Raw genomic sequence first — 25,846 nt, 5'->3', positions numbered from 1 at the left:
AAAAGCTAATTTAAGGAAATTGCCAGACTATCAGTGCCCCTGGAGTGGGGAACATCAAATAGTTAAAAAATAAAGACCCTGAAGGTCCATAACTTGCGAAAGAGAGGATTTGATAAATGCTTGAAAGGGACAAGCAGACTTATAGGGCAATAGCAAAGGAATTTTGACAAATTGGAGCTGCAACATCTATAATGGGCCAAATGGCCTCCTCCAGGGCTGTACAATTCTAGGTATAAAATCCTTTTACTACAAGCACTGGAGAAAAGCCAGTCACTCACCAAAGGAGTTAATGGAATTATAAAGGACTCACATGTGGCAGCTACAGTAATTGAATTTCCTTGTCATTTTTCGCCCCACATTTATTCCCTTTTATTGTTTGTAGGCTTTGTGGAGCTGTATATTTTAGCCTAATGATGTGCCCTCTAACCTTAGCCTGTCACTCTTGGCTTACCACATATCCTTGTGCATTTTCCTGCTAATTTACTTAATTCCCCTTGGCAAATTGCAAAGAAGGGGGGCGAATGGAGGAATTAGCATGCTAATATTATTTACACAGCTCGGATCAGAGGGGCTGGGGTCTGTACAGGGTTCCCTGAGCTACTGCCAAGTGGGAGAGCTGCAGAGAATTGTAGTGAGACAGTGAATCACAAACAACACACCACACAGCATGCATCACAGCCTTTCACTTACAATTAGCCCCGTTGTAGCCTTCCATTGTGTCATCGCTACTGATGGTCTGTCTTATAAATACCATATATATTTATACAGTTCAATTAACACAGTAAACCATCTCAAAGTGCTTCATAAGAATGATTACCAAACAAGAATTAATACTGAGATGTTCAAACAGGTGACCAAACACTTGGTCAAACAGAATCTTCAAGGTGGGCAGGTGAAGAGGTTTAAAATAGAGTGCTTTTGGAACAGAAGGTTTCAATTATACATAACAGCACAAGCAACACGAACAGGGTAGGCCATTCGGCTCACCAAGCCTGTTTCATCATTCAATACACTTGTGGCTGACTTTCAGCTCCACTTCCTTTCTGCTCCCCCTATTCTTTGATTCACAGAGAGGGGAAGAAAACCATCTATCACAGTCTGAAGAGAACTCAACCCTCTGGGTATACGGTCCTAAACTTTCATAATAAAAACTAAAAGAACTGCGGAGGCTGTAAATTAGGAACAAAAACAGAAGTTGCTGGAAAAGCTCAGCAGGTCTGGCAGCATCTGTGAAGGAAAAAGTAGAGTTAATGTTTCAGGTCCGATGATCCTTCCTCGGAACAGTTCTGGGGAAGGGTCACCGGACCCGAAACATTAACTCTATTTTTTCCTTCACAGATGCTGCCAGACCTGCTGAGCTTTTCCAGAAACTTTGTTTTTGTTCCCAAACTTTCACAACATTTTTTGAGTGAAAACATTTCTCATCTCAGTCCTAAACAACTGGCCACTAATTGTGAGGTTGGACCCCTATGTCCTCGATTCTTGGGGAAAACGACACTGTATCTACCCTCAGGAATTTTTTTGGTTTCAATGCAGACACCAATCAGTCTCCTAGATCACACAGAAATTAACTGCAGGTCAACCCATGCAGTCCAGGAATCAATCGAGTAGAATTTTGTAGATCCAATATAAGTATGTCCTTCCTTAGATATACAATCATTTAGTCGTAGTCAACGATGGTATGGAGCATACCATTCATCCCACTGAGTCAATGTTAGCTGTACAGAGCAATCCAGTCAGTCCCAAAGTCCAGTCTACCCCTGTGGTCACCACAAGTCTATTTCTTTGAAGGGGCTATCTGATCTCCTGAAGTAATTGTTTCCACTCCCAGCCCCTCATAGGCAGAGTTCCAGGTTACGATCTGCCGCTGTGTAAAAGGTTCTTTCTCATTTATTCCTATCCCTTTTGCCCAGAATCTGAAATCTGCATTTTCCAGGCCTTGTCCCATCAGTTAAAGGGAAGATATCTGAAGTTGTCATAAGCTTGAACACTGCTGTCAAACTTCTCTTCAGCCTCCATTGCTTCACCATGAACAATTACAACTTTTCTAAACAAATCTTGTAGCTAAACCCCACATTCCTGCAGCCATTTTTGTAAAACCCCTCTGCAGCCTCCCAATGATCCTCACATAGTTCCTAAAATGAAATGGATGCAATGCTCCAGTTACAATGTAATCAGAGCTTTGTGACTCCTCCTGCTCCTCTGATGCTGCTTGGCCTGCTGTGTCCATCCAGCTCTACACCTTGTTATCTCAGATTCTCCAACATCTGCAGTTCCTACTACCTCTGTACAACTTTGCTGCTTTTGTACTCAATGCCTCAACTGTATGAAGTCCAAAACCATGCAGTATTCCAGGTTTGGTCTCAACAAAGTCCTATACAAAGATAGTAAAACTTTTGTTGTTGTATTCTGATTTCCCTGGCAATTAGGCCAATATGCCATTGAGCTAACTGCTTGCTCCATCTGAATACCAACCTTCGATGGCTCCTTGTGAGTACGTCCAAATCTCTCTGAGCATTAACATTGGAAGGGCTCACACCTTTGTGAAAAGAAACTCATCTTTTCTATTCTATCAGATAATGTCACACTTCCTCACATAAAAATCCATCTGCACCTTCTTGTCCATGAGCTTTAATCGTCTCTATCTCTTTCCAATCACTTCATGTCCTCCTCACAGCTTACATTCCTCATCGAACTTTGTTCTGCCCCACCCATCACAGACATTACTCTCTATCTCTTGTCCAATGGACTGCAAGTAGCTGAAGCTCTGGTAACGAACCTTATGACACTCAACTGGTGACTATGTTCAAAGTGCCATTTATTCCTGCTCTCTGCCTCCTGTCACTCCACTGAAGGAGGTCTGCATTGTCGTAGCTGCTGACTTTTCAATGACACTTTAATTCAAAGGCCTGTCATTTGGAGGTAAAAGATTTCAAGAGACTACCCTGAATAACATGAGGAGCTCTCCTTAGTACCTGGGCCACTGTTTAGCTCAGTTGGTTTGAAGAGAAGAACGTCATTTAGAATGATGGCAGTGGCTGTTCAAGTTCTACACCTGCCTGCTGGTGCTCATGGAGGGCTTCCTCCTAGCCTTGCTGGATGGGACCATTTGATATGATTATGGTTCATCTTCTCCTGTTATGTCCTCCCTTCCTGCACTATCTCTAGGATCCTTTGATTCCATCAGTATTCAAAACTCTGTCGATCTCAGACTTGAATATATATACTTAATGACTGAGTAGAGAATTCTTCAAGTTTGTAAACTTCAAAGTGATAAAATATTCCATCTGATTCCTCCTAGCTGAATGAGTCTCAGGGAAATACAGACTGGCCACCCTTTAGGGAGATCAGGACACGAGAATGCTGTCAAACCGTAGAAAACCTGTCAGCTCACCAGTAATCATGGCCAGGGGAAACTACCGCAATGGAGAGCAATTGAAGCAGCTACAACATCTGGTTGCAAACCCGTGACCACTTCTATCCAGAAGGACTAAGGCAGCAGATACATGAGAACACAACCCCCTGCGAGGTCCTCTCCAAGCCGCTCCCATCTTGACTTGGAAATTTATCACCGTTCCTTTAATTTCTTTGGGTCAGAATCTTCCCTGTTGTGGGTCTATGTGCAGCATATGGGCTACAGTGGTTGAAGAAGGCAGCTCACCCGCACCTTCTCAAGGGCAACTAGGGGCTGGTAACAGATGCTGGTCCAGACAGCAACGCCCACATCCCATGAACGAGTAGAAAAAAAAACCCACTCCAAGCACACATACAACAAATATCTGCTTTATCGGCTCCGCTTTAGTTTTCATAAAGCGTGCTTGAAATTCTTTTCCATATTAAAAGGCACTAAAATAATCACTCCCCATTATCACAGCTGCAATGTGTTCCCTGGTAGGCTGCTACAAGACCTTCCAAAACAGGACCCTGGAGACAGTAAGGACTGTAGATGCTGGAAGCTGGAGTCATTAAACGTGAAACAGGAAAAGCACAGCAGGTCAGACAGCATCCGAGGGTCAGGTAAGTCAATGTTTCAGCCCAAAACCCTTTTGTCAGGACTGGGGAGGGGTACACAGAAATAAATTCAGCAAGGGTGTGGGGCTGGAGCAGGGTAGGTGGGCTGAAGATAGGTGGATCCAGGTAGGGGGTTATTGTGGTTGGGCAGAGCGAAGGATGGAGTGGATAGTGAGTCGGAAGGTGGGCAGGTTAGGGATGGAGAGACACTGAAGCTGGTGAAGTCAATATTCAGGCCATTGGCCTATCAGCTCCCAAGGCGAAGTAGCAAAGAAGCTTGATTTGGTGTCAGCACTGTTGGGTTATTGCAGTAAGAGCCGGCTGTGTTAACACTCTCTGACTCCAGCACCAGCAGTTCTTACTATCTCCGAGATCACGGTGTTCCTTGTTGCCATTAACTTTAACTAGAAAGTTATGCAACTAGGTGTAATGTGAAGACACAACTGGGCTGAGAGATGGTGCCCTCTTTGTTGAAGTTAAGTTCACAGATAAGAGATGTAAAGCCTTCATGATAACCCCAGCAGGTTTTACAGCCAATGAAACACATTTAAAAGAGTAGTTGCTGTTATCGAGTAGGGAAACAAAGCAGCCAGGTTGTGCACAGTGAGCTCCCACAAATAGCAGGGTAGTCACGTTTAAGTGATGAGATAAGGTCACAGGGCTCGAAACGTTAATTCTGATTTCTCTTCACAGATGCTGCCAGACCTGCTGAGTTTTTCCAGCAACTTCTGTTTTTGCTCTTGTTTAAGTGATTTTGGTTAAGGGGCATTATTGGACAAGGTTGTTGGAGAGAACACACCTATCCTTCTTTAAAACAGTGTTATCAGATCTTTACAGCTTGCAGAGAGACTTCAAAGTCTCAATCGAAAAATCACACCTCCAGAAGTGCAGCACTCACTCAAACCTCTCACGGGAAAATCAAACTGGATTTAAAACAAATATTTTTTTCACATGATGCAAACATTGCTGGCTGTGTCGACATTTTTGCCCATCCCCAGTCACACTCAAAAAGTTGATGAGCCAGCTTCTTGAACCACAGTACTCCATCTGCTGTGGGGGCCACCAGACTGCTGTAGGGACAGGGTTGTAATTCCAAGTGAAGGACTTGGTGAAAATCCTGAAGCCAGTGACTCCCATATTAAACTATCCTCTTTCACCCAGGATGCGGACTATGTAGCTTTGTCAGTTGCTATAGTGTGCTTTGGTGATGGAGGGAGCGAATGATGGAGGTGATGGGTGGGCTATTGATCAAGCTGCCTGCTTTGTCCTGGATGGTTTCAAGCTTTTTGACTGTTGCTGGGCCTGCATTCATCCAGGCAATTGGGGAGTACTCGATCTCACTCGTGGCACTAGAAATCACAGAATTCCCAGTCTGTGATCTGTCTTGTACCCACAGTATTTATGTGACTAGTCCAGCTCAGTTTCTGATGAACAGGTGCCCCCAGCGTGTTGATGGTAAGGGATTCAGTTATGGGAATGTCATTGTATATCAAGACATGGTGGTCAGATTCTCCCTTGTCAGAGAAAGTCAGTCTGACACTTCTGTGTCATGAATGATACTCACCGTTAATTAGCCCAAAACTGAATACTGTCCAGGCTATATTCCACGTGGATACAGACTGTCTTGAGTCTGAAGAATTGTGGAAGATGCTGAACATTGTGCAATCATCAGTGAACATCCCCACTTCTGACCTCATGATTTTGGGGAAGGTTACTGTTGAAGCAGCTGATTTTGGTTGGGCTGAGGACACTACCCTGAGGAACTCCTGCAGAAATGTCCTGAAACTAAGGTAACTGACCCTAACAACCATAACCATCTTCCTGTGTGTCAGGTATGACTCCAACCACGGGAGTGTTTGCCCCCTGATACCCACTGATTCCAGTTTTGCCAGGGCTCCTTGATGCCACATTGGGTCAAACGCAACCTTGATGTTAAGGGCTGTCACACTCACCGCACCTCTAGAATTCAGCTCTTTTGTCCATGTTTGAACCAGGGCTGTGATGAAGTCGGGAGCTGAGTGGCCCTGGCAGATCCCAAACTGAGTGTCACTGAGCAGGTGCTGCTTGATAGCAATGTTGTTTTACTGGATCTGGTGCCTTTTCTTTAGTGGGCAGGACATGTACAAGGCCCCCTGCAAATCATCCCAGCCCGACAAAGGTCAAAAAGGGTCAGGCATCGAGGAAGAAACAGGAAATGGGTCTGGAATTCAGGCTCAGAGGGGCAGGCTTCCAAGGATCATGGGGAGCAGGTATGTTGTTTGGTTGTTCCTCTAAATAAATGCAGTGAGTGATAGTGAACTGTAGAGTGAAAGGTGTGAAGCATTTTGTCACGCTGTGCTGTGGCATGATCGATGTGTAAGATAATAGAAATCTACAATCATTGCTGTGTGTCTGGAGTGCAAATTATAATTTGACAAATCAGGAAAAAAAATGAGGCATCTGCTTGCCACCATCCAGCTATATACAGACAGTATGGTTCAGTTATCTCTCTCTTGGTGAGATATTATAACTCACACTGTACAGTTTTCCCAGTTCAATTCCTGTTGTCCATGCTGAATTACAATAAGCTCCAATAACCCCGGGTCACTCACAAAATACACAAAAATGGAAAAAAAACCTCTATCATGAACGCTGTCTGATGATTCCTGGAACTGGAGGCCATTCAGCCCCTCATACATGCAACACAGGAAGAGAAGGAGACCTTTCAGTTCCTTTGGGCTAGTTCCTGTGGAGGATGCACTTCTTGTTGTGTGGTGGGCAGATAATAGGGCGGGGTATACCTGAAATACACCTGTAGATCCCAAACCACAGAACAACGGGTGCTGATGGAGAGACCAGAGGAAGGGAAGCGGAAGAGGAGGCACGTGAATGTCCCCATTTCCATTTGGTGTGAGTCAGTCTTGGCCGAGGTTTCCTAGCTCCGGTTCAGCGAGTGTTAAAACCTGTGGGCCACTTCGTCTCCTTTCAGCGGGACCCTGATGTCGAGCTTGCGGGACTTGTCCTTCTCCACGATCTCAAGCCTAATCTTCGCTCCCTTAGAGTCCGGCTCTCTGTGCTCTGGGTCTTGCTCCCTCCCTGTACCCACACTCGAACCTTCCACTGCGATGCGGAGTGTGCACCCGCTTGGTAGAAGTTCCTGCTCATAGGCGGCTGCAAGCTGGTTCACAACACGTCTCTCCACCTTGGAAAATAACACGGAGAGAGAAAAGAGCACATCATGTAAAAATGCTATTTCTTAAGGACACAATATCAACCTGTGCTCTCAAACTGGGCAGGAGATGCACGGAAGTTATGCAGGAAAACAGTTAGACTGGACACTGGGCACTTCTTCCCTTTTGTTCCCGTGAGTAGCCAGCCTCTGGGAGGTGTAATCAGCTGCTGTTAATTCTGTGTTAAATGTTTATTGAACACTGAATACAGCACACTTACATCTAGCCACCATGTTATAGAGAGGTCATTGTAGCCTGGAGAAGGTGCAGGAAGTATGAACCAGAATGGTACCAGAGTCATAGAGCTGTACAGTACGGAAACAGGCCCTTCAGTCTAACTCGCCTGTGCCAACCACATTTCCTAAAATAATCTTGTCCCATTTCAGACTGTTGAATGGCCTCTAGCCTTAAATAATGTAGCCTGCAATGTAACCTGTACGCCTCTAAGTCTTTTTGATCTGTACATCCTTTGCTTACTGTAACCTGCTGTACAGCTCGTAAACAAAGCTTTTCACTGTATTTCAGAACACGTGACAATAAATCAGATCAAATCAAATCAAATCATTTGCCAGCATTTGGCCCATATCCCTCTTAAACCTTTCCTATTCATGTTCCCATCCAGATGCCTTTTAAATGCTGTAATTGTATACAGTCATAACTAGAGCTGAGAGATTTAGTCTCAGTGCATTATCAACTTCAGGCACCATCCCCTTATCAATTTTCAACCCTTCCAGTGAGTGAATGACTTCCTCTTTCCATCACAGCCTGGATAGCCTCTGCTTTCTTGGTAAATACAGATATATTCAGTCCATCCCTTTCCACTTCCAAGTTTAAATCCCCTTTTGGTTCCTAATCGGTCCTTTTGGCACCCTTTTTGCAAATTAGCTAGGATTTGGAATTTGCTGACCTGTAGGGTAATGGAAACAGATTTGAACAATAGCTTTTAAAAATGAATGAGCTAAATATTTGAATATTGCGGGAATATGGGGAAAGAGAGGGATTAATGGAACTGCTCTTTAAATGACATGGTGCAGACTCAATGAGCTGAAAGGCCTCCTTCTGCGTGGTGCTATTTCATGAGTCTGTGCCTTCCAGGCCTTGTTCAATGAATGTATACAGAGAAACTGACACTGTTAGCAGACTGCCAGAATATTCACTTTCTTGCCATTTCCCTCCCTGCCTGGCTAGACCGTTGGTTCAGGAGAAGTGTGCTGTATTATTCACTGTGATGTATGGCATATTCATATTTAATCTGCTTTATTTACAGAAGCTGTGATTTATTGCTGACATTCTCCCAGAATCTCACACTGGACCCCCAGCCTCACCTCGTGCTTGATGGATCTTGCTCCATAGTGCAAATTGTATCCTTCCGCCAATACATCCATCACCTCCCGGTCCCACTGCAGGTTGATGTTGTGTCGTTGCTTGGCCTAGAGGGAAATGAAAGACATTTCAGTGTCGTTCGTTTACTCGATTTACTGTGCAGCCACCCATTATCCCCTTCATTCTCTCTCCTAAAAAACAAACACGAGCGAATATGCAACAGCCTTCTCCGATAGGGCACCACTGAGGACAGGTAAAGGTGGTGTAGTACACCACAGGGCTCAGGAGGAGGGCTTGCATTTGATATTACAATTCTCAGACTTGTTTTCAATTGCTCCAAAGTCTTGCCCATTTCTCTGATAAACCCCTCCAGGGAAAAGGTTCCCCAAAAACCTCTGCAGTCTTCACATTCTTGTCTCCTGCACACCCCTGATTTTAATCATTCCAGTTAGGACGGGAGGACTTTTGGTCGCTTGGTCCCTAAACTCTGGAATTCCTCTGAAGGCATACCTTTGATCACCTGTCCCAAAATACTTCCACATGGCAGTGTCAAAATTCTAGTCAAATGGGCACCTGTGCAGCATTCTGGATCATTTTACTCTGATAAAAATACAACGTAAATACCAGCCATTGTTTCATTGTCAAGGTAATGTTTAAGTTTATTGAGATACAGGCTACTAGACTAGGTGGGATTGAGATTCACACGGAAGAGGTATTAGAAATCCTTCAGAGGGTGAAGATAGATAAGTCCCCTGGGCCGGATGGGATTTATCCTCGGATCCTCTGGGAAGCCAGGGAGGAGATTGCCGAGCCTTTGGCATTGATCTTTAAGTCGTCATTGTCTACAGGAATAGTGCCAGATGACTGGAGGATAGCAAATGTGGTTCCCCTGTTCAAGAAGGGGAGTAGAGACAACCCTGGTAATTATAGACCAGTGAGCCTTACCTCAGTTGTTGGTAAAGTGTTGGAAAAGGTTATAAGGGATAGGATTTATAATCATCTAGAAAAGAATAAGTTGATTAGGGATAGTCAGCACAGTTTTGTGAAGGGAAGGTCGTGCCTCACAAACCTTATTGAGTTCTTTGAGAAGGTGACCAAACAGGTAGATGAGAGTAAACTGGTTGATGTGGTGTATATGGATTTCAGCAAGGCGTTCGATAAGGTTCCCCACAGTAGGCTATTGTACAAAATGCGGAGGAATGGTATTGTGGGAGATATAGCAGTTTGGATCGGAAATTGGCTTGCTGAAAGAAGACAGGGGGTGGTAGTTGATAGGAAATGTTCATCCTGGAGACCAGTTACTAGTGGTGTACCGCAAGGGTCGGTGTTGGGTCCACTGCTGTTTGTCATTTTTATAAATGACCTGGATGAGGGCGTAGAAGGATGGGTTAGTAAATTTGCAGACGACACTAAGGTCGGTGGAGTTGTGGATAGTGACGAAGGATGCTGTAGGTTGCAGAGAGACATAGATAAGCTGCAGAGCTGGGCTGAGAGGTGGCAAATGCAGTTTAATGTGGACAAGTGTGAGGTGATGCACTTTGGTAGGAGTAACCGGAAGGCAAAGTACAGGGCTAATGGTAAGATTCTTAGCAGTGTAGATGAGCAGAGAGATCTCGGTGCCCATGTACACAGATCCTTGAAAGTTGCCACCCAGGTTAACAGGGCTGTTAAGAAGGCGTACAGTGTTTTAGCTTTTATTAATAGAGGGATTGAGTTCCGGAACCAAGAGGTTATGGTGAAGCTGTACAAAACTCTGGTGCGGCCGCACTTGGAGTATTGTGTACAGTTCTGGTCACTGCATTATAAGAAGGATGTGGAAGCTTTGGAAAGGGTACAGAGGAGATTTACTAGGATGTTGCCTGGTATGGAGGGAAAATCTTACGAGGAAAGGCTGAGGGATTTGAGGCTGTTTTCATTAGAGAGAAGAAGGTTGAGAGGTGACTTAATTGAGACATATAAAATAATCAGAGGGTTAGATAGGGTGGATAGGGAGAGCCTTTTTCCTAGGATGGTGACGGTGAGCACGAGGGGGCACAGCTTTAAATTGAGGGGTGAAAGATATAGGACAGATGTCAGAGGTAGTTTCTTTACTCAGAGAGTAGTAAGGGAATGGAACGCTTTGCCTGCAACGGTAGTAGATTTGCCAACTTTAGATACATTTAAGTCGTCATTGGACAAGCATATGGACGTACATGGAATAGTGTAGGTTAGATGGGCTTCAGATCGGTATGACAGGTCGGCACAACATCGAGGGCCGAAGGGTCTGTACTGTGCTGTAATGCTCTATGTTCTATGTTTAATGATGTTGGGCAGGTATGATCGATAAATACAGTGTGATTGTTGGAGCTGATGAGCAGGAAGTCAGACGAGGTTCCTGTTTCAGTGTGAACCATAGGTGCCTATAAACTCATGCATTGGTGGCTTAGTCCTCACACCTCCAAATGCACCTTCTAAACTGGAAACCTTCTACCATCCAGACAGCAGATGTATGGGACCCCTCCAAGATGCACACTATTCTCAGTTGGAAATGTATTGCTGTTCTTTCAGTGTCACTAGGAAAACAAACCATGGAATTTCCTCCCTAACAGCACCTCCGAGCATCCCTAAATTCCGAGGACTGCAGCAGTTCAGGCAGGCCACTCTTCCCCACCTTCTCAAGAGGCAATTATGAACATAGAAAACAGGTGCAGGCGTAGGTCATTCGGCCCATTCAAGCCTAAACCAACATTTAGCATGGTCATGGCTGATCATGCAATTTCTGTATTCCCGCTTTCTCTCCAAGCCCCTTGATCCCTATAGCTGCAAGCTCTGTCTTGAACATATCTACTGAACTGGCCTCAACAGCTTCCTGTGGGAGAGAATTCCACAGGTTCACAACCCTCTCAGTGTAATAAATGCTGGCCAATGGCATCCCAAGAACACAATTTATTAAATACAAAGTACAGTAGCAGAACTCCTCTATTCTTGCACTACAGTGCCATTAGTCTTTGTACTTGCTCTCTGTACATGCACTTTCTGCCGTCTGGTTGTCTACTTACAACCTGTCTGAACTCTTTGCAGCCTCTGTGTCCTACTCTCAGCTTTTCCTTCCAGCTAGCTTTCTATCATCAGCAAAGTGAATACATTACTGTCTCTCTGTTTGTGTGTGCCATTCATATTTATTACTAATTGAAGAAGCCACAGCAATATCCTTGCAGCACTCCACTAGTCACAGCCTGCCAACTTGAAAGTTATTTCCATCCAACTATAATTGATAACAGGTAAGAGGGAAATGGCAGCCCATTTAACCCAATCTTACTCACATTATCCACGGGGTGGGGGGGAATAAGGGCACAGTAGCCCCACCGATAACAAAACAAAAATATGGATATCGCTCTGATGAATGCTTCTGAAGAAGGGTCACTGGACTCAAAATGTCAGTTCTGCTCTCTCTTCATTGATGCTGCCAAATCTGCTGAGTTGTCCCAGCATTTCCCTGTTATTGTTTCAGATTTCTAGCATCCACAGTTCTTTGTTTTTTTTTGTTAAATTTTTGAGTCTGGTAGGACTCTTCTTCAGTTCGGGATCCCCTTCTTACCTTCTTGGCCCAAAACATTAACTCCTTGTTGACCAGCTGAATCAGTTCAGAGTGACAAAAGGGAAGGAAGTAAACAATCTCATTGATTCTGCCCAGAAACTCATCCCTCCGGAAATGGGCCTGAACGGAAGCACATTCACAATACATCAGTGGAGTATTATAAACAGATACCGCATGACCAACAGGCAATAAGAGAATGGGCAGGGTAGTATAATTCACAATGCCGAAGGAAGAGATTGGTGAGAAACTGAGAGAAGCGTACTGCCAACCTAGCCATCCTGGAAGTTATTTGGTGATTTCAACCAGATCACTTGTTCCTTGCTGAGTTGGTGAGTAGGAAGATTGAGAATAATGCCAGTGCCATTTAAAATATCTTCCAAAAGAAGAATGTCATCACTCCAAGTGACAAATGTTGTGAATATTCAGACAGGCACAATTTTAGATGAGATACCATTCGAGCTCAACCTGCAGTGTGTTTATTTTTAGGGGATGTGGTTGTATTTGTAACCCATCTCTTATTGCTCTTGAACTGAGTGGCCTGCTGGGCTATTTTGGAGGGCAGTTCAAAGAAAATATCTGGAAATTAAGAATCTACTGATAACCACGAAACCATTGTTGATTGGTGAACCGGATGGGGTTTTCAGACAATGTCCTTTAGGGAAGGGAACTGTCATCCTCACCTGGTCTGGCCCACATGTGACTCCAGACCCACAGCAATGTGGTTGGCTCTCAACTGCCCTCTGAAATGGCCCAGCAAGCCACTCAGTTGTATCAATCGCTACACAGTCTCAACAAAGAAATGAAACTGGACAGACAGCACGAGGACAGCAGCGGTTTAAGGGAGCAGCACACCACCATGTTCTCAAGGGCAACTAGGGACGGGCAATAAACACTGGTCAGCCAGCAACATCCATATCCAATCAGTGAATAATAAAAATGGTCAACCATCTTGCTGTGGGTCTGGAATCAGACTTCCTTCCAGGTTAACTTTTATGACATTATATGTTATTTATCATGGTCACCATCACTAGATTTCAATTACTGAAATTGAATTTAAATTTTGCCAGATGGCCAAGTGGGATTTGAACTGTCCCCAGAGCATTAACTGGGCCCTGTGGATTACTGGTCTGGTGAGATTACCACAGTGGCACTGCCTCCCGCTAAATGGGCTTGTTTGCGTTATTAAAGGAATAAATGATACTGGGTGTTGAGGATGAGTAATAATTGCAGAGTTGGGCTGATGAACGGATGGATCTTGATAGGGAAGTAGAGGAAGATGCTGCCAATGACCACTGATGGACAAACAATATTATCTTGTCTCTGAATTCTCGGACTTTCAATTCAGTACATGTAGTTGGTAAAGAACGAGAACAGTTATATTACCTTCAGAATGGGTCTGATCACATTTTCTTTAAATTGCTTGGAGATGGTCACTTTCTCACTCAGAAGCACATCATCTGCAACAAGCAGACAGAACTCCCATCAAAAGGGCAATCCACAAGCTTCAATTTATCTTTTTTATAAGATCAATGAATGCTCCACATATTTACCTGTACACCAGACTGAAAGATACTAAAGTTTTGTTTTATTCTTCGCACTGATCGAACTTGTCATCAACACATCCACACGTGTCTATTCAGTGCCTCAGTTACTGAGGGCACTGTCCGGTGTGGGACTGACCGGTGTCTCAGTTACTGTCCAGTATGGGACTGACCAGTGCTTCGGTTACCGAGGGCACTGTCCGGTGTGGGACTGACCGGTGCCTCAGTTACTGTCCAGTATGGGACTGACCAGTGCTTCGGTTACCGAGGGCATTGTCCAGTGTGGGACTGACCGGTGCCTCAGTCACTGAGGGCACTGTCCGGTGTGGGACTGACTGGCACCTCAGTTACTGTCCGGTGTGGGACTGACCGGTGCGTCAGTTACTGAGGGCACTGTACGGTGTGGGACTGACCGGCACCTCAGTTACTGTCCGGTGTGGGACTGACAGGCGCCTCAGTTACTGTCTGGTGTGGGACTGACCGGTGCCTCAGTTACTGTCCGGTGTGGGACTGACCGGTGCCTCAGTTACTGAGGGCACTGTCCGGTGTGGGACTGACCGGCGCCTCAGTTACTGTCCGGTGTAGGACTGACCGGCGCCTCAGTTACTGTCTGGTGTGGGACTGACCGGCACCTCAGTTACTGTCCGGTGTGGGACTGACCGGCACCTCAGTTACTGTCCGGTGTGGGACTGACCGGCACCTCAGTTACTGTCCGGTGTGGGACTGACCGGCACCTCAGTTACTGTCAGGTGTGGGACTGACCGGTGCGTCAGTTACTGTCCGGTGTGGGACTGACCGGCGCCTCAGTTACTGTCTGGTGTGGGACTGACCGGCACCTCAGTTACTGTCCGGTGTGGGACTGACCGGTGCGTCGGTTACTGAGTTAGTGAGAACATGCTCGGTGTGTTTGAGCAGGGTAGGTTAGTTGTTTGAAACATAAAGGTGAGCCCATGCTGTGTTAGTTAACTTGGGGTTAGGATATGGCCGAGCTATTTAGAGTGACAGAGTTAATTGTTGCATTCTTGTCCCAGTGATTGGTAAATGACAAACAGCCAATGTCTGGTGAATCTACAGGGAAACATGCAGTGACCGGCCATCAGAGGCCGCGATTGCTTTGTGCTTCAGAATAATCAGCTGGGGAGAAATATGGAGACATTTTGGGATAACAACATGAAGCAAGCAGAATCAGTTAGGGGTTTGATACTCCTCAGCACAATCTGCGCATTACCTAGATTCTCTGCTAGGCGTTTCTTGCCCAGCTCCTGGGCTTCCTGTCTCAGCTGTAGCGCGTGCTCTGCTATTTCCTCACTGGCTACATTGGAGGTCATGATGAAGATCGCATCCTTACACTCGATGGTTTTTCCTTTGCCATCTGTTAGTCTGCCCTGAAATATGAAGAGAGGGGTTGGGGAAGGTTGAAGACTTGACATCATCTTGTCAAAAAAAATAATCTGGACAAAATAGTATCTTGAGCAGTGACACATACAAAGTAAGTAGCGTAATCTGCACACGAGATGATTGCAAAAATGGGCCAACCATTTACTCATTCCTCATGAGTTTGGAATGTCATGTCAGAAAAAGGAATTTTTGGATAAGGCCAAGTCCAAGGTCCATCCAGTTCACTTTCTGGAATGCTGCCATTCTGTGGTATAGTGCTAATGGGTTGCTGACTAATCATGGTGATGGATCTTATGAAGCCCCAGCTATGGATTCTTTTGCAACAGGAAACATCCTCTCCAGATCAATCCTGTCAAGACCCTTCAGGGTCTCAACATGTTTCAATCCAGTCACCACTTATGCATCAAGACCCCAGTGGATGTAAGCCCAGTTATTCCAACCTTTCCCCATAAGACAACATTCCCATTCCAGGTATTAGTCTGGCACACCAGGTGACTAAACAGTACAGAGAACCACAACATAGATCAGTAAGTGGCCCCTCTGAAACCACTTATGCCCTGGTAATCAGACCTCATTCTCATATTTGCTTCTGAAGTGAAGTTGTCCACCACACAATAAAATCATGGCTGTCCTAATTGTGGTTTCAATGTCACATTCCCACCTACTCCAATGACCTGTGACTTCCTTTGTCAGTAAAGAATCTGTTGACCTCTACTTTAAAAATATTCGGTGACCCTTCCCTCACTGTCCTCCGGAGAAGAGACTTCTAAAGATCCACCACTGTCTGAGACCAAGTGCACGGAAATGGGATTAGTGCAGTTTGGTGTTCGTTGGTCGGCATGGGCAAGGTGGGCCAAAGGGCTTGCTTCTATACTGTACCACTCCATGAATCAATGAAAAATGTCTCCTTATCTGTCTTAAATAGGCAACCTCTTCTTTTTAAACTATGTTGCTTGTGCAAACTCCCATACGCTTAGAAATAACGCTTGACAATGAACCATGGTTGTGTTACGGTTATATACTGAAGGTTCATCATAACGCATTCACATCGTTCAATGAAAACATATGTTTGCTGTCACTGCTTGATTTGACAATCCTTCACCCGGATTGGTTAGGGTTATGGCTACTGTTTCAATTGGAAACTAACCATCAGCTTTTCGTTCATCATCTTGGAACTCCAGCATCCATCACCAATGACTACAGTGTCACAGATAGTAGCACTCGCTCCTCTGAGTCAGGGACATGAATTCAATCCCTATTCCAGTGTCTTCAACATAGAACCTTTAGGAACTACTGAGCAGCACTGAGGGAGTGCAGCGTTGTCAGAAGTATCGTCTTTCAGGAGAGATGTTGACCGCAGGCCTTGTGCCCTTTTGCTTTCACAAAGAAGATGCAGTGGCCAGTATTTCAAGGAACAGTAGGGGTACACTGGTTCAATACTTATCCCTCAACAAGCAGATTATTGGTTAGTATCGCATTATGCAATACAAGTTCTTCCTTGAACCTAACAGGCAGGGAGATGAGACTTACCTCATCGAAGAGTTGCAGCATTACGGTCAGCACATCGGGATGAGCTTTGTCCACTTCGTCAAACAAAACCACCCCGTTTGGACTCTGTTTCAGCTTCTTGGTGAGCTGACCACCTTCCTCATGTCCAACATAACCAGGGGGCGAACCGATAAACTTCGCAACCTAGGAAACATACATCTCTTTACTGAGCAATCTTGTCTGGCCTTGGATTAGACTCTGAAGAATGTTTGCATTTCCATCCTGCTCAATTTGTTTTTCTGCCCACAAGGGACATTTGTATCAAAGTAGAATTATTTGGTGTACTCCCAGGAGTTAGTTCAGTGTAAAGCTCCCTCTACACTGTCCCCATCAAACAAGTCCCAGGACAGGGACAATGTGAGGTTAGAAACAGAGCAAAGCTCCCTCTACACTGTCCCCACCAAACACTCCCAGGACAGGGATAGCACAAGGGTGGATACAGAGTAAAGCTCCCTCTACACTGTCCTGACCTAACACTCCTAGGACAGGTAACATTGCCCATACCAAATTGTACTCGAGAGGGTAATTATGAACCACCTTCTTGAACTGTTGCTGTCCTTGGTTTTATTATTAACACATTAAAAAAATTGTTGCAGACTTTAATGAGTTTTTTCTGTGGTCTTTTTGCTTTAGACAAGGGCTACCTGCTTGAAGGACCATTAAAACCACAGAGGCTTCAGACTCTTCCAACTTTCACCTTACTTACTTCATGCTTTTCCTGGAATTCTGACATGTCGAGCCTGATGAATTTCTACAGTGCAAACAAAAGAACAGACAGAATCAAACTTTTTCTTTGTTAACTGGGACACAGCACTGGGGCACTCCAGGGTGGAGGATCGCTGGGAGACTCCCGAGGGTGGGGATGCACTGGGAGACTCCTCAGGGTGGGGACAGCGCTCGGAGAGTCCCCAGGGTGGGGGCAGCGTTCGGAGAGTCCCCAAGGTGGGGGCAGCGCTCGGAGAGTCCCCAGGGTGGGGGCAGTGCTCGGAGAGCTCCCAGGGTGGGGGCAGCGCTCGGAAAGTCCCCAAGGTGGGGGCAGCGCTCGGAGAGTCCCCAAGGTGGGGGCAGTGCTCGGAGAGTCCCCAGGATGGTTGGGAGTACTGGGAGACTCCGGGGTGGGGGAGTGCTTGGGGAGTCCCTGGGTGGGGGGAGTGCTGGGAGACTCCCCAGGGTGGGGGAGCGCTCGGAGACTCCCCGCGGTGGTTGGGAGCCCTGGGAGACTCCAGGGTGGGGGAGTGCTGGGAGGCTCTGGGGTAGGGATGTGATGGTGCCAGTGCTTTGGAAACGGAGTTGGTCATGGGAGCTGAAAGCAACAGTTTCCACAGATAATGGAGCTAAAAGGTATTATACCTTCTTGACATCATTGTGCATGTACTTTGCAATCTGTTTAGCCAGCTCAGTCTTACCTGCAATAAAGGAGGGAAACACATTCAGTATCCATGAGGATGTTGTGTAAAATATCAACAGGTGCTCACAAGGCAGAGAACCAATAAATCTCACATCTCAATTTCAAGAAAAATCTCATGTTTTTAAAAATGTTATGTTCAGACTGCTTTGCAGAAGTTGATTTAATTGCCAAACGAACTAGAGACCACATGAGGAAAATAAACAATTTTTAAAAACTGTGTGCTTTTGTGATTTTGAATGCACGTGGCAGCGGGAAGACAATTTTACAATAATTTCCAAATGGGAGTTGGCTTTTAAAGTTTTCAAGAAGATCTGGCTTAAATCTTAAAAATGTGATTCAGCTTAAAAATTCAATCGAGATAAATCTGCAGGGCTGCTGAGAATGAAACACAGGGTGAGACAAACTGGATAGCTTTTTCAAAGATAATAAAATGTGAGGCTGGACGAACACAGCAGGCCAAGCAGCATCTCAGGAGCACAAAAGCTGACGTTTCGGGCCTAGACCCTTCATCAGAGAGGGGGATGGGGGGAGGGAACTAGAATAAATAGGGAGAGAGGGGGAGGCGGACCGAAGATGGAGAGTAAAGAAGATAGGTGGAGAGAGTGTAGGTGGGGAGGTAGGGAGGGGATAGGTCAGTCCAGGGAAGACGGACAGGTCAAGGAGGTGGGATGAGGTTAGTAGGTAGCGGGGGGTGCGGCTTGGGGTGGGAGGAAGGGATGGGCGAGAGGAAGAACCGGTTAGGGAGGCAGAGACAGGTTGGACTGGTTTTGGGATGCAGTGGGTGGGGGGGAAGAGCTGGGCTGGTTGTGTGGTGCAGTGGGGGGAGGAGACGAACTGGGCTGGTTGAGGGATGCAGTAGGGGAAGGGGAGATTTTGAAACTGGTGAAGTCCACATTGATACCATATGGCTGCAGGGTTCCCAGGCGGAATATGAGTTGCTGTTCCTGCAACCTTCGGGTGGCATCATTGTGGCAGTGCAGGAGGCCCATGATGGACATGTCATCAAGAGAATGGGAGGGGGAGTGGAAATGGTTTGCGACTGGGAGGTGCAGTTGTTTTTTGCGAACTGAGCGGAGGTGTTCTGCAAAGCGGTCCCCAAGCCTCCGCTTGGTTTCCCCAATGTAGAGGAAGCCACACCGGGTACAGTGGATGCAGTATACCACATTGGCAGATGTGCAGGTGAACCTCTGCTTGATGTGGAATGTCATCTTGGGGCCTGGGATGGGGGTGAGGGAGGAGGTGTGGGGACAAGTGTAGCATTTCCTGCGGTTGCAGGGGAAGGTGCCGGGTGTGGTGGGGTTGGAGGGCAGTGTAGAGCGAACAAGGGAGTCACGGAGAGAGTGGTCTCTCCGGAAAGCAGACAGGGGAGGGGATGGAAAAATGTCTTGGGTGGTGGGGTTGGATTGTAAATGGCGGAAGTGTCGGAGGATAATGCGTTGTATCCGGAGGTTGGTAGGGTGGTGTGTGAGAACGAGGGGGATCCTCTTGGGGCAGTTGTGGCGGGGGCGGGGTGTGAGGGATGTGTCGCGGGAAATGCGGGAGACGCGGTCAAGGGCGTTCTCAATCACCGTGGGGGGGAAGTTGCGGTCCTTAAAGAACTTGGACATCTGGGATGTGCGGGAGTGGAATGTCTTGTCGTGGGAGCAGATTTATTTCAGTTCCCTCCCCCCATCCCCCGTCTCTGATGAAGGGTCTAGGCCCGAAACGTCAGCTTTTGTGCTCCTGAGATGCTGCTGGGCCTGCTGTGTTCGTCCAGCCTCACATTTTATTATCTTGGAATCTCCAGCATCTGCAGTTCCCATTATCTCTGATAGCTTTTTCAAAGAGCTGGCACAGGCTTGTTGGGCTGAAAGGCCTTCTGTGCTGTAACAATTCACTGTGACAGTCACTTCTTGCATAAAGAGCATCTTGGCACATGTTGAGACTGCTCACCAGCTTAAATCTACCCTGGTTTTTATTTCCAAGTCAATCCTTGCTTTGAAACAGCCAGGCTGTATCAGCAAAATTTTTTCTAAATTAAAGATGACTTGCATTTTTGTAGCAGCTTTCCTGACTTCGGTTGATAGTACTCTCACCTCAGAGTCAGAACACTGTGGATTCAAGTGCCACTCGGGACATTTCAGATCGAAACCCAGGCTGACTGCGAGGCTGCTGCACTATCAAAGATACTTCTTCAGGATAAGATATTAAACAGGAGCTCCATTTGTCCTCTCACGTCAGCATCAAAAGTCCCACAGAACTAGTATGAGGAATAATGGAGAGTTCTGGCCAATATTTAACACTGAATCACAGGGAGTGGCGGCAAACTGATAACACAACTAAGCTAGTAATCGTAAGGCCCAGACTGATGCTCTATGACACAGGTTCAGATCCCACCATGGCAGCTGGTGAAATATAAATCAATTAATAATGTCTGTGCAATGATTGGAATGATGTCACCCAGGTGGATATCGGGCAATATGAAAACCGAAAGAACTGTAGATATATACAATTCGCTTCTACCACCCTCTTGTTGACTTGTTAACTTTAAATCTAAGACTGATTTTTTTAAAGCAATGGTATTAAGAATATGGGCCAAAGGCAGGTTTATGGAGTTAGGCCATGATCTCACTGAACAACAGAACAGGCTCGAGGGGCTGAAAGGCCTAGCCCTGTTCCCTGGTTCTTGTGGTAGCAGGCTGCCTATTCTTGCCACTCTCTGGGTATAAAGATTTCGACCAAATTTCCTATTGGATTTTTTGGAGACTATCTTACATTGAGGTCTCTAGTTCTGCTCTACATCTACACTGTGAAAAACTTTCTAGCTTCAAAACTCTTTCAGACCTCTATTTTCAAGAGAAAAGAGACCAAGACTGTTCTGGGAAATCCTGCCAGGTGCACCTCTGCATTTCTGGGATCAATCTTGTACGTTTTCCTGCACCCTCTCCAGTGCCTTTTTTTAATGATTTGGCAGCCTGTATTGTATCAAATACTCCAGGTATTGTATGACAAAGTTCCAAAATCCGTTTTGCATAACTTCACAGTTTTCAAGCCAAACCTTTTAGATATAAACCCTACAGCTTGGCGCTTTTTTAAAAATGATTTGTTACCCTGTGTCACTACTTTTACTGATTTGTGTAAAGACCCCTTTGTTCCTCCACCTCATTTACACTTCTTCTAAGCAATAATAAACCTCCTTATTTTACTTCCAAAATGTACATACGAAATAGGAGCAGGAGTATGCAAACTGGCCCATCAAGCCGGCTCTGCTATTCAGCAAAGACACCTTAAATATCTCACATTTAATTATGTTAAAATTCATGCATCAAAATGTCTATTTTGAAAGTTTATTCATAGCTTGCTGCCGTTTGTTGACGTCCCTCTCAGTTTTGACTGTAACTCCAATGTGGTGTCATCTGCAAATTTAGAAATTGTATTGTCAATTCCAAAGTCTGAGCAGGTTATATCAATTGTGTGCAGCAGTGGTCTCAGCACCGAACCTTCGATTCAATGTGATGCACACAGAGCCACGGCAGGGAACAAATTTTTTTAAAAGAATAAAAGCATAAACAAGTTCTGTGCTGCTTGGATTAGCTGCGATTGACAACCTGGGCACGCAATAAATAGTGAATGTTTCCCTCCTGTATAATGGACCAGTGTAGATTCAACTGTGAAACATTGATCGGATAGCTGACTACCCAGTAGCTGCAGGGCTTAATAAATATGAAAAAATAAGTAATTTCCATATAACAATTTCCTGCAACTCTCTGTCATTGGAGGCTACTTACTGCAGGGCCCAATACAAACAATTAACTGTTTGCAGATGTAACATTTCATTAATGAGACTTCAAGATCCTAGCAACTTCTTTCTTGTTGCAACAACACCACCAACAATTAACTTATTTTGCATTGGATCGTGGTTCCACTAGCTGTCTACTTCTATCTGCCCTCTCACAATTTCAGAGCATCCCAAAGCCAATCAAATACATGTTGGAAATGCAGCTACTGGGGTCAAGTTGGAAATGTGAGAACTAACTTGTACACAGCTAGCTCCTGGCCATGCAGTAATGTCCAAGTAACTTACTTTCGGAGATGTTGGGCAGCTGCTGCTGTGTTAAAATCCTGCAGTTTCGTCCCGAACTGCACTGCAGGTGACCCAACATCACAAGGACTATGGTGGTTCAATAAGATGGCTGCTCACTACCTTCTCCAGGCACGGGCAATAAATACTGGCCCAGCCAGTGATCCCATGGGCAAAATAAAAAGATTGGAGAGAGTGACCAAATGGGAGGATCATAATGACTGAGTGTGAGAACAATTATGACAGAAAATAACACTACACACTAGTGCTTTTGCCCAGTGGAAATGTAAATGGGGAATTATAGACAAAATAGTGAGTGCTAATTTAAACATAACCCACACACACGTTGGGATGTGGATGGTGAGAAGCCGAGGAATTAATTTGTTATCAATCCCACAGTCAAGCATCAGCAGAGGCCAGAAGGTAGGCTCTCCATCTCCACTGCTCACTGACCTGTAAGCGTTCTCGATCCAGCATTATGTCAGATTCAAAATTCTTATCAAAGAACACTTACAACACAGAAGAATGCCATTTGGCCTATCATGTCTGCATTGACTCTCCAAATGAGCAAAATGACCTGGAGCCTATCTCCTGCCCTTTTCCCTAATATCCCTGTTTCCATTTAAATAATTATTCAATGCCCTCTTGAATAGCACTTGCAATGTGAAAAAGTTATTTTCTGGCATCACTGTTGTTTCTTTTGCAAATCACTTTAAATCTATGCCCCTCTTATTCTCGCTCCTTTTACAGGTAGGAACAGTTTCTCCCTATCTGTCTGTCTATCCAGATCCTCATGATGCTTAAAACTCCGACGAGGTCTCCTCTCAGCCTTCTCCTGTCATAAGGAGAACAGGCCCAATCCAGTAAGTGCCTTATACAAGTTCTTGTACTTGACGCCCCTTTTGATAAAGCCAAGAATGCCATATACTTTATTCACTGCTTTCTCCACCTACCTGCCACCTTCAATGGCTTGTGCACAGCTCTCTATGCTCCTTTAAGAGAGGTTCCTTAAAACCTCCACTTAGTCACCTGTCCTAATATCTCAAGTGGTCTGAGATCAATTTCAGTCTGACTATGTGTTGTGGGAGTGAGCAGTTGCATTTTGCTGAATGACCAGGGGTGTCACTAATGAGCAAACTACACATGCACACAAGGACAAGTGAAGGAGAATGGATGGGGCCATTAGATATGAAGTAGAAATAATTGTAAAAATCAGATCCAAAATAAATTGGTTTTATTACTGTAACACCTCAGACTATTAAGAAAATTTGTATATATTTCAGTACAGGCAGGAAAGACTGGCCTCCTGTATTGCACTTGTCAACGGAAAGTATGTGGGAAGATTTTAAAAGCGCAAACTGGAGGAATCAGGTCAATCTCTTGGTGATGCATCCTGTATCAGGAACATGACCGTCACCTGGAAGACTTTAATTCAAGCAGAAATGGGACAATTCCCTTCAAACACTCCCAGAACAGGGGTCACACACGGTTAGATAGAGAGGAAAGCTCCCTCTACACTGTCCTCCCATACAGTCCTAGCACAGGTACAGCAGTGGGATAGATACAGAGTAAAGCTCCCTCTACACTGTCTCCATCAATCACTCCCAGGATAGGGACAGCACGAGGTTAGGTATAAACATCTCTTACACTGTCCTCATCAAACTCTCCCAGGACAGGGACAGCATGGGGTGAGATAAAGAGCAAAGCTCACTCTACATCAACCCCATCAAACCCTCCCACGACAGGGAGGGTCTGAGGTCAAATACAAAGTACCTCACTCTACACCGTTCCCATCAAACTCCGCCAGGAAATGGCCAGCACAGGGTTAGATACAGAGTAATGCTTCCTCTGCACTGTTCCCGTTATACACTCCCACCATAAATTAGTAGAGAGATATCGATACCTTTAGTAGGAATAAATATTTAGTGCCAACTGATTAGAAGAATAAGCACGGAGTGACTAATAATGTAGCATAACTTCTGTGAGCATCTTCATTTACTTCAGTAATTCAGGTTGACATTACTGAATTTGCTGCACAATACCTGTCCTGATAATAACATCCCCTCATACTTGAAGAAAGAACATGTTTCTCTTCAATAGCCCAGAAACAGACCAGTCAGTCCACACTGTATCTATGTCTCACACAACTTCCTGCCAGCTTACTTCATCTCAATGCCCTCAATCCTCTTTCTAATCTCACGACCACTTGTCTCCCTTTACATCAAATGCATCACTGCTAGTCAGCTCGACCATTTCCTATCATAGCAAATTCCACCTTCATTTCACTCTCTTGATCAAGAAGTTTTTTGACTAGGTTTATCAGTTCTAATATTACACTTCTGCAGAATAAATAGAGAAGCTGGGAAGGTAGACAAGAAAATTGGTCAAGGTTTCCAAAACCACAGACAGTTTTAATAGAACAAATGGGGAGAAACAGTTTCCGTTGACATTAACCAGCGAACAAAGATTGAAGATAATTAGCAAAAAAAGGTGAGGGCGGGTGGAGAAGGTAAAGAATTTTATTTTATGTAGTTTTCTTTAAAGGAAATTGCACTGTGTATGTCCCTACAGCACATAGACTGCACAGTCCAAGGCAGCGGCTCAGCACCAGTTACTCCCAGACAAATATGGATAGCTAATAAATGCTGGCCTAACCTGTGATACCCACATCTCGTAAACAAATAAAAATAAGTGTTGTGACATCTTGGATTGCTCTCTCCAAGAGGACGTGGGTAGTAGATACAACATTTTCAAAGGGGAATTGGATAAATATTTGAAAAGAAAAATTTTTCAGAAACGGGGTGGGAACTACTGGGTTTACTCGCTCAAAGGGCCTGCACAGGCACCGTGGGCCAATTGGCCACCTTCTGTACTGTAGCTGTGTTATTCATGGGCCCCTTGCGATCGATTTCCACCCACAACGCAACTGACTCTCAACAGCTCTGTGAAATGACCAGGTGAGGCTCTCTGTCCAAGGGCCATTAGTGATAGGCAACAAATGTGGGCCTTTCATCTCATGGAAGAATGAAGAAAGTGGAAACATTTGCTCTGCATCTGAAGTATGTAGTGATGAAGGGGTTAAACACATCTGATTCATTTGTCTTTTGTTGCAGTGGCTGGGTGCTACTCAGAAGAGCTTTCTCCAATATACAGCAAATGGCTTCAGTGTCATTCAATTTAACAATTACCAATTCCAGACGACCCAAGGAAGAGGAAGACTAGTGGGTGCTCTTCATCTGCCCAACCATTCTCCTTTCTTCGGATGGCTGCATTTAGAAAAAGAAAAGCAAGAGCGAATGAGAGAGGGAACAAATCATATATAAAATCGATCCTTCAACCAGCGCGCAGTGTCCCCCCCTCCACCATTCCCTACAATTATCACTAAGTATACACGATGTTATACTGTCTTCATCCCACGCAAAAGGCACCAGCAACCATTAGTCCATCAGAGATTTCATTAAGGAGCAGTGCCCAGGAGGAGCTAAATTGAGTTTGTATGGATCTCGTGAGCCTGCCCTCACAGTTATGCGGATAAACAGCGTGGTGTCTGCCGAGACACGCACTCAGCGTTGTCAAGGCGACGCGATCGAAAGTGAGCGCAGGGTAGTGGTTGGCGCGATGTGGAAGGATGAGGTGGGGTGGGGAGAGGGCGCACACGTACACGAAGCAGAAAGCCACTGGCCACAACCTTCTAATGCAGAGATTAATAACAAAAAAATAATAATCTCTTGACATTTTCCTTCTGTGTTTAGTGGAAGAGAAGGACAAACA

General features: G+C 45.2%; 1 protein-coding gene across 1 annotated transcript in view; it reads right to left on the bottom strand.

Moving 5' to 3' along the window:
* Positions 1-6,395: 6,395 nt before the first annotated feature.
* clpb (ClpB family mitochondrial disaggregase) overlaps positions 6,396-25,846 on the bottom strand; it is a 101,930-nt gene continuing 82,479 nt past the window's right edge. The window contains exons 8-16 of the mRNA XM_059646865.1: positions 25,264-25,341; positions 17,958-18,013; positions 17,314-17,358; positions 16,590-16,751; positions 14,890-15,046; positions 13,504-13,577; positions 12,121-12,240; positions 8,546-8,650; positions 6,396-7,192 (exon numbers count right to left, since the gene is read on the bottom strand). Of these exons, the coding sequence (XP_059502848.1) occupies positions 6,947-7,192; positions 8,546-8,650; positions 12,121-12,240; positions 13,504-13,577; positions 14,890-15,046; positions 16,590-16,751; positions 17,314-17,358; positions 17,958-18,013; positions 25,264-25,341 (1,043 nt within the window). The 3' untranslated portion in view covers positions 6,396-6,946. The remainder of the gene's footprint in view (positions 7,193-8,545; positions 8,651-12,120; positions 12,241-13,503; positions 13,578-14,889; positions 15,047-16,589; positions 16,752-17,313; positions 17,359-17,957; positions 18,014-25,263; positions 25,342-25,846) is intronic.

This window comes from Stegostoma tigrinum, chromosome 6 (assembly GCF_030684315.1).
Source record: "Stegostoma tigrinum isolate sSteTig4 chromosome 6, sSteTig4.hap1, whole genome shotgun sequence".
NCBI lineage: Eukaryota > Metazoa > Chordata > Chondrichthyes > Orectolobiformes > Stegostomatidae > Stegostoma > Stegostoma tigrinum.
This window is presented reverse-complemented; position numbering and strand designations above follow the sequence as displayed.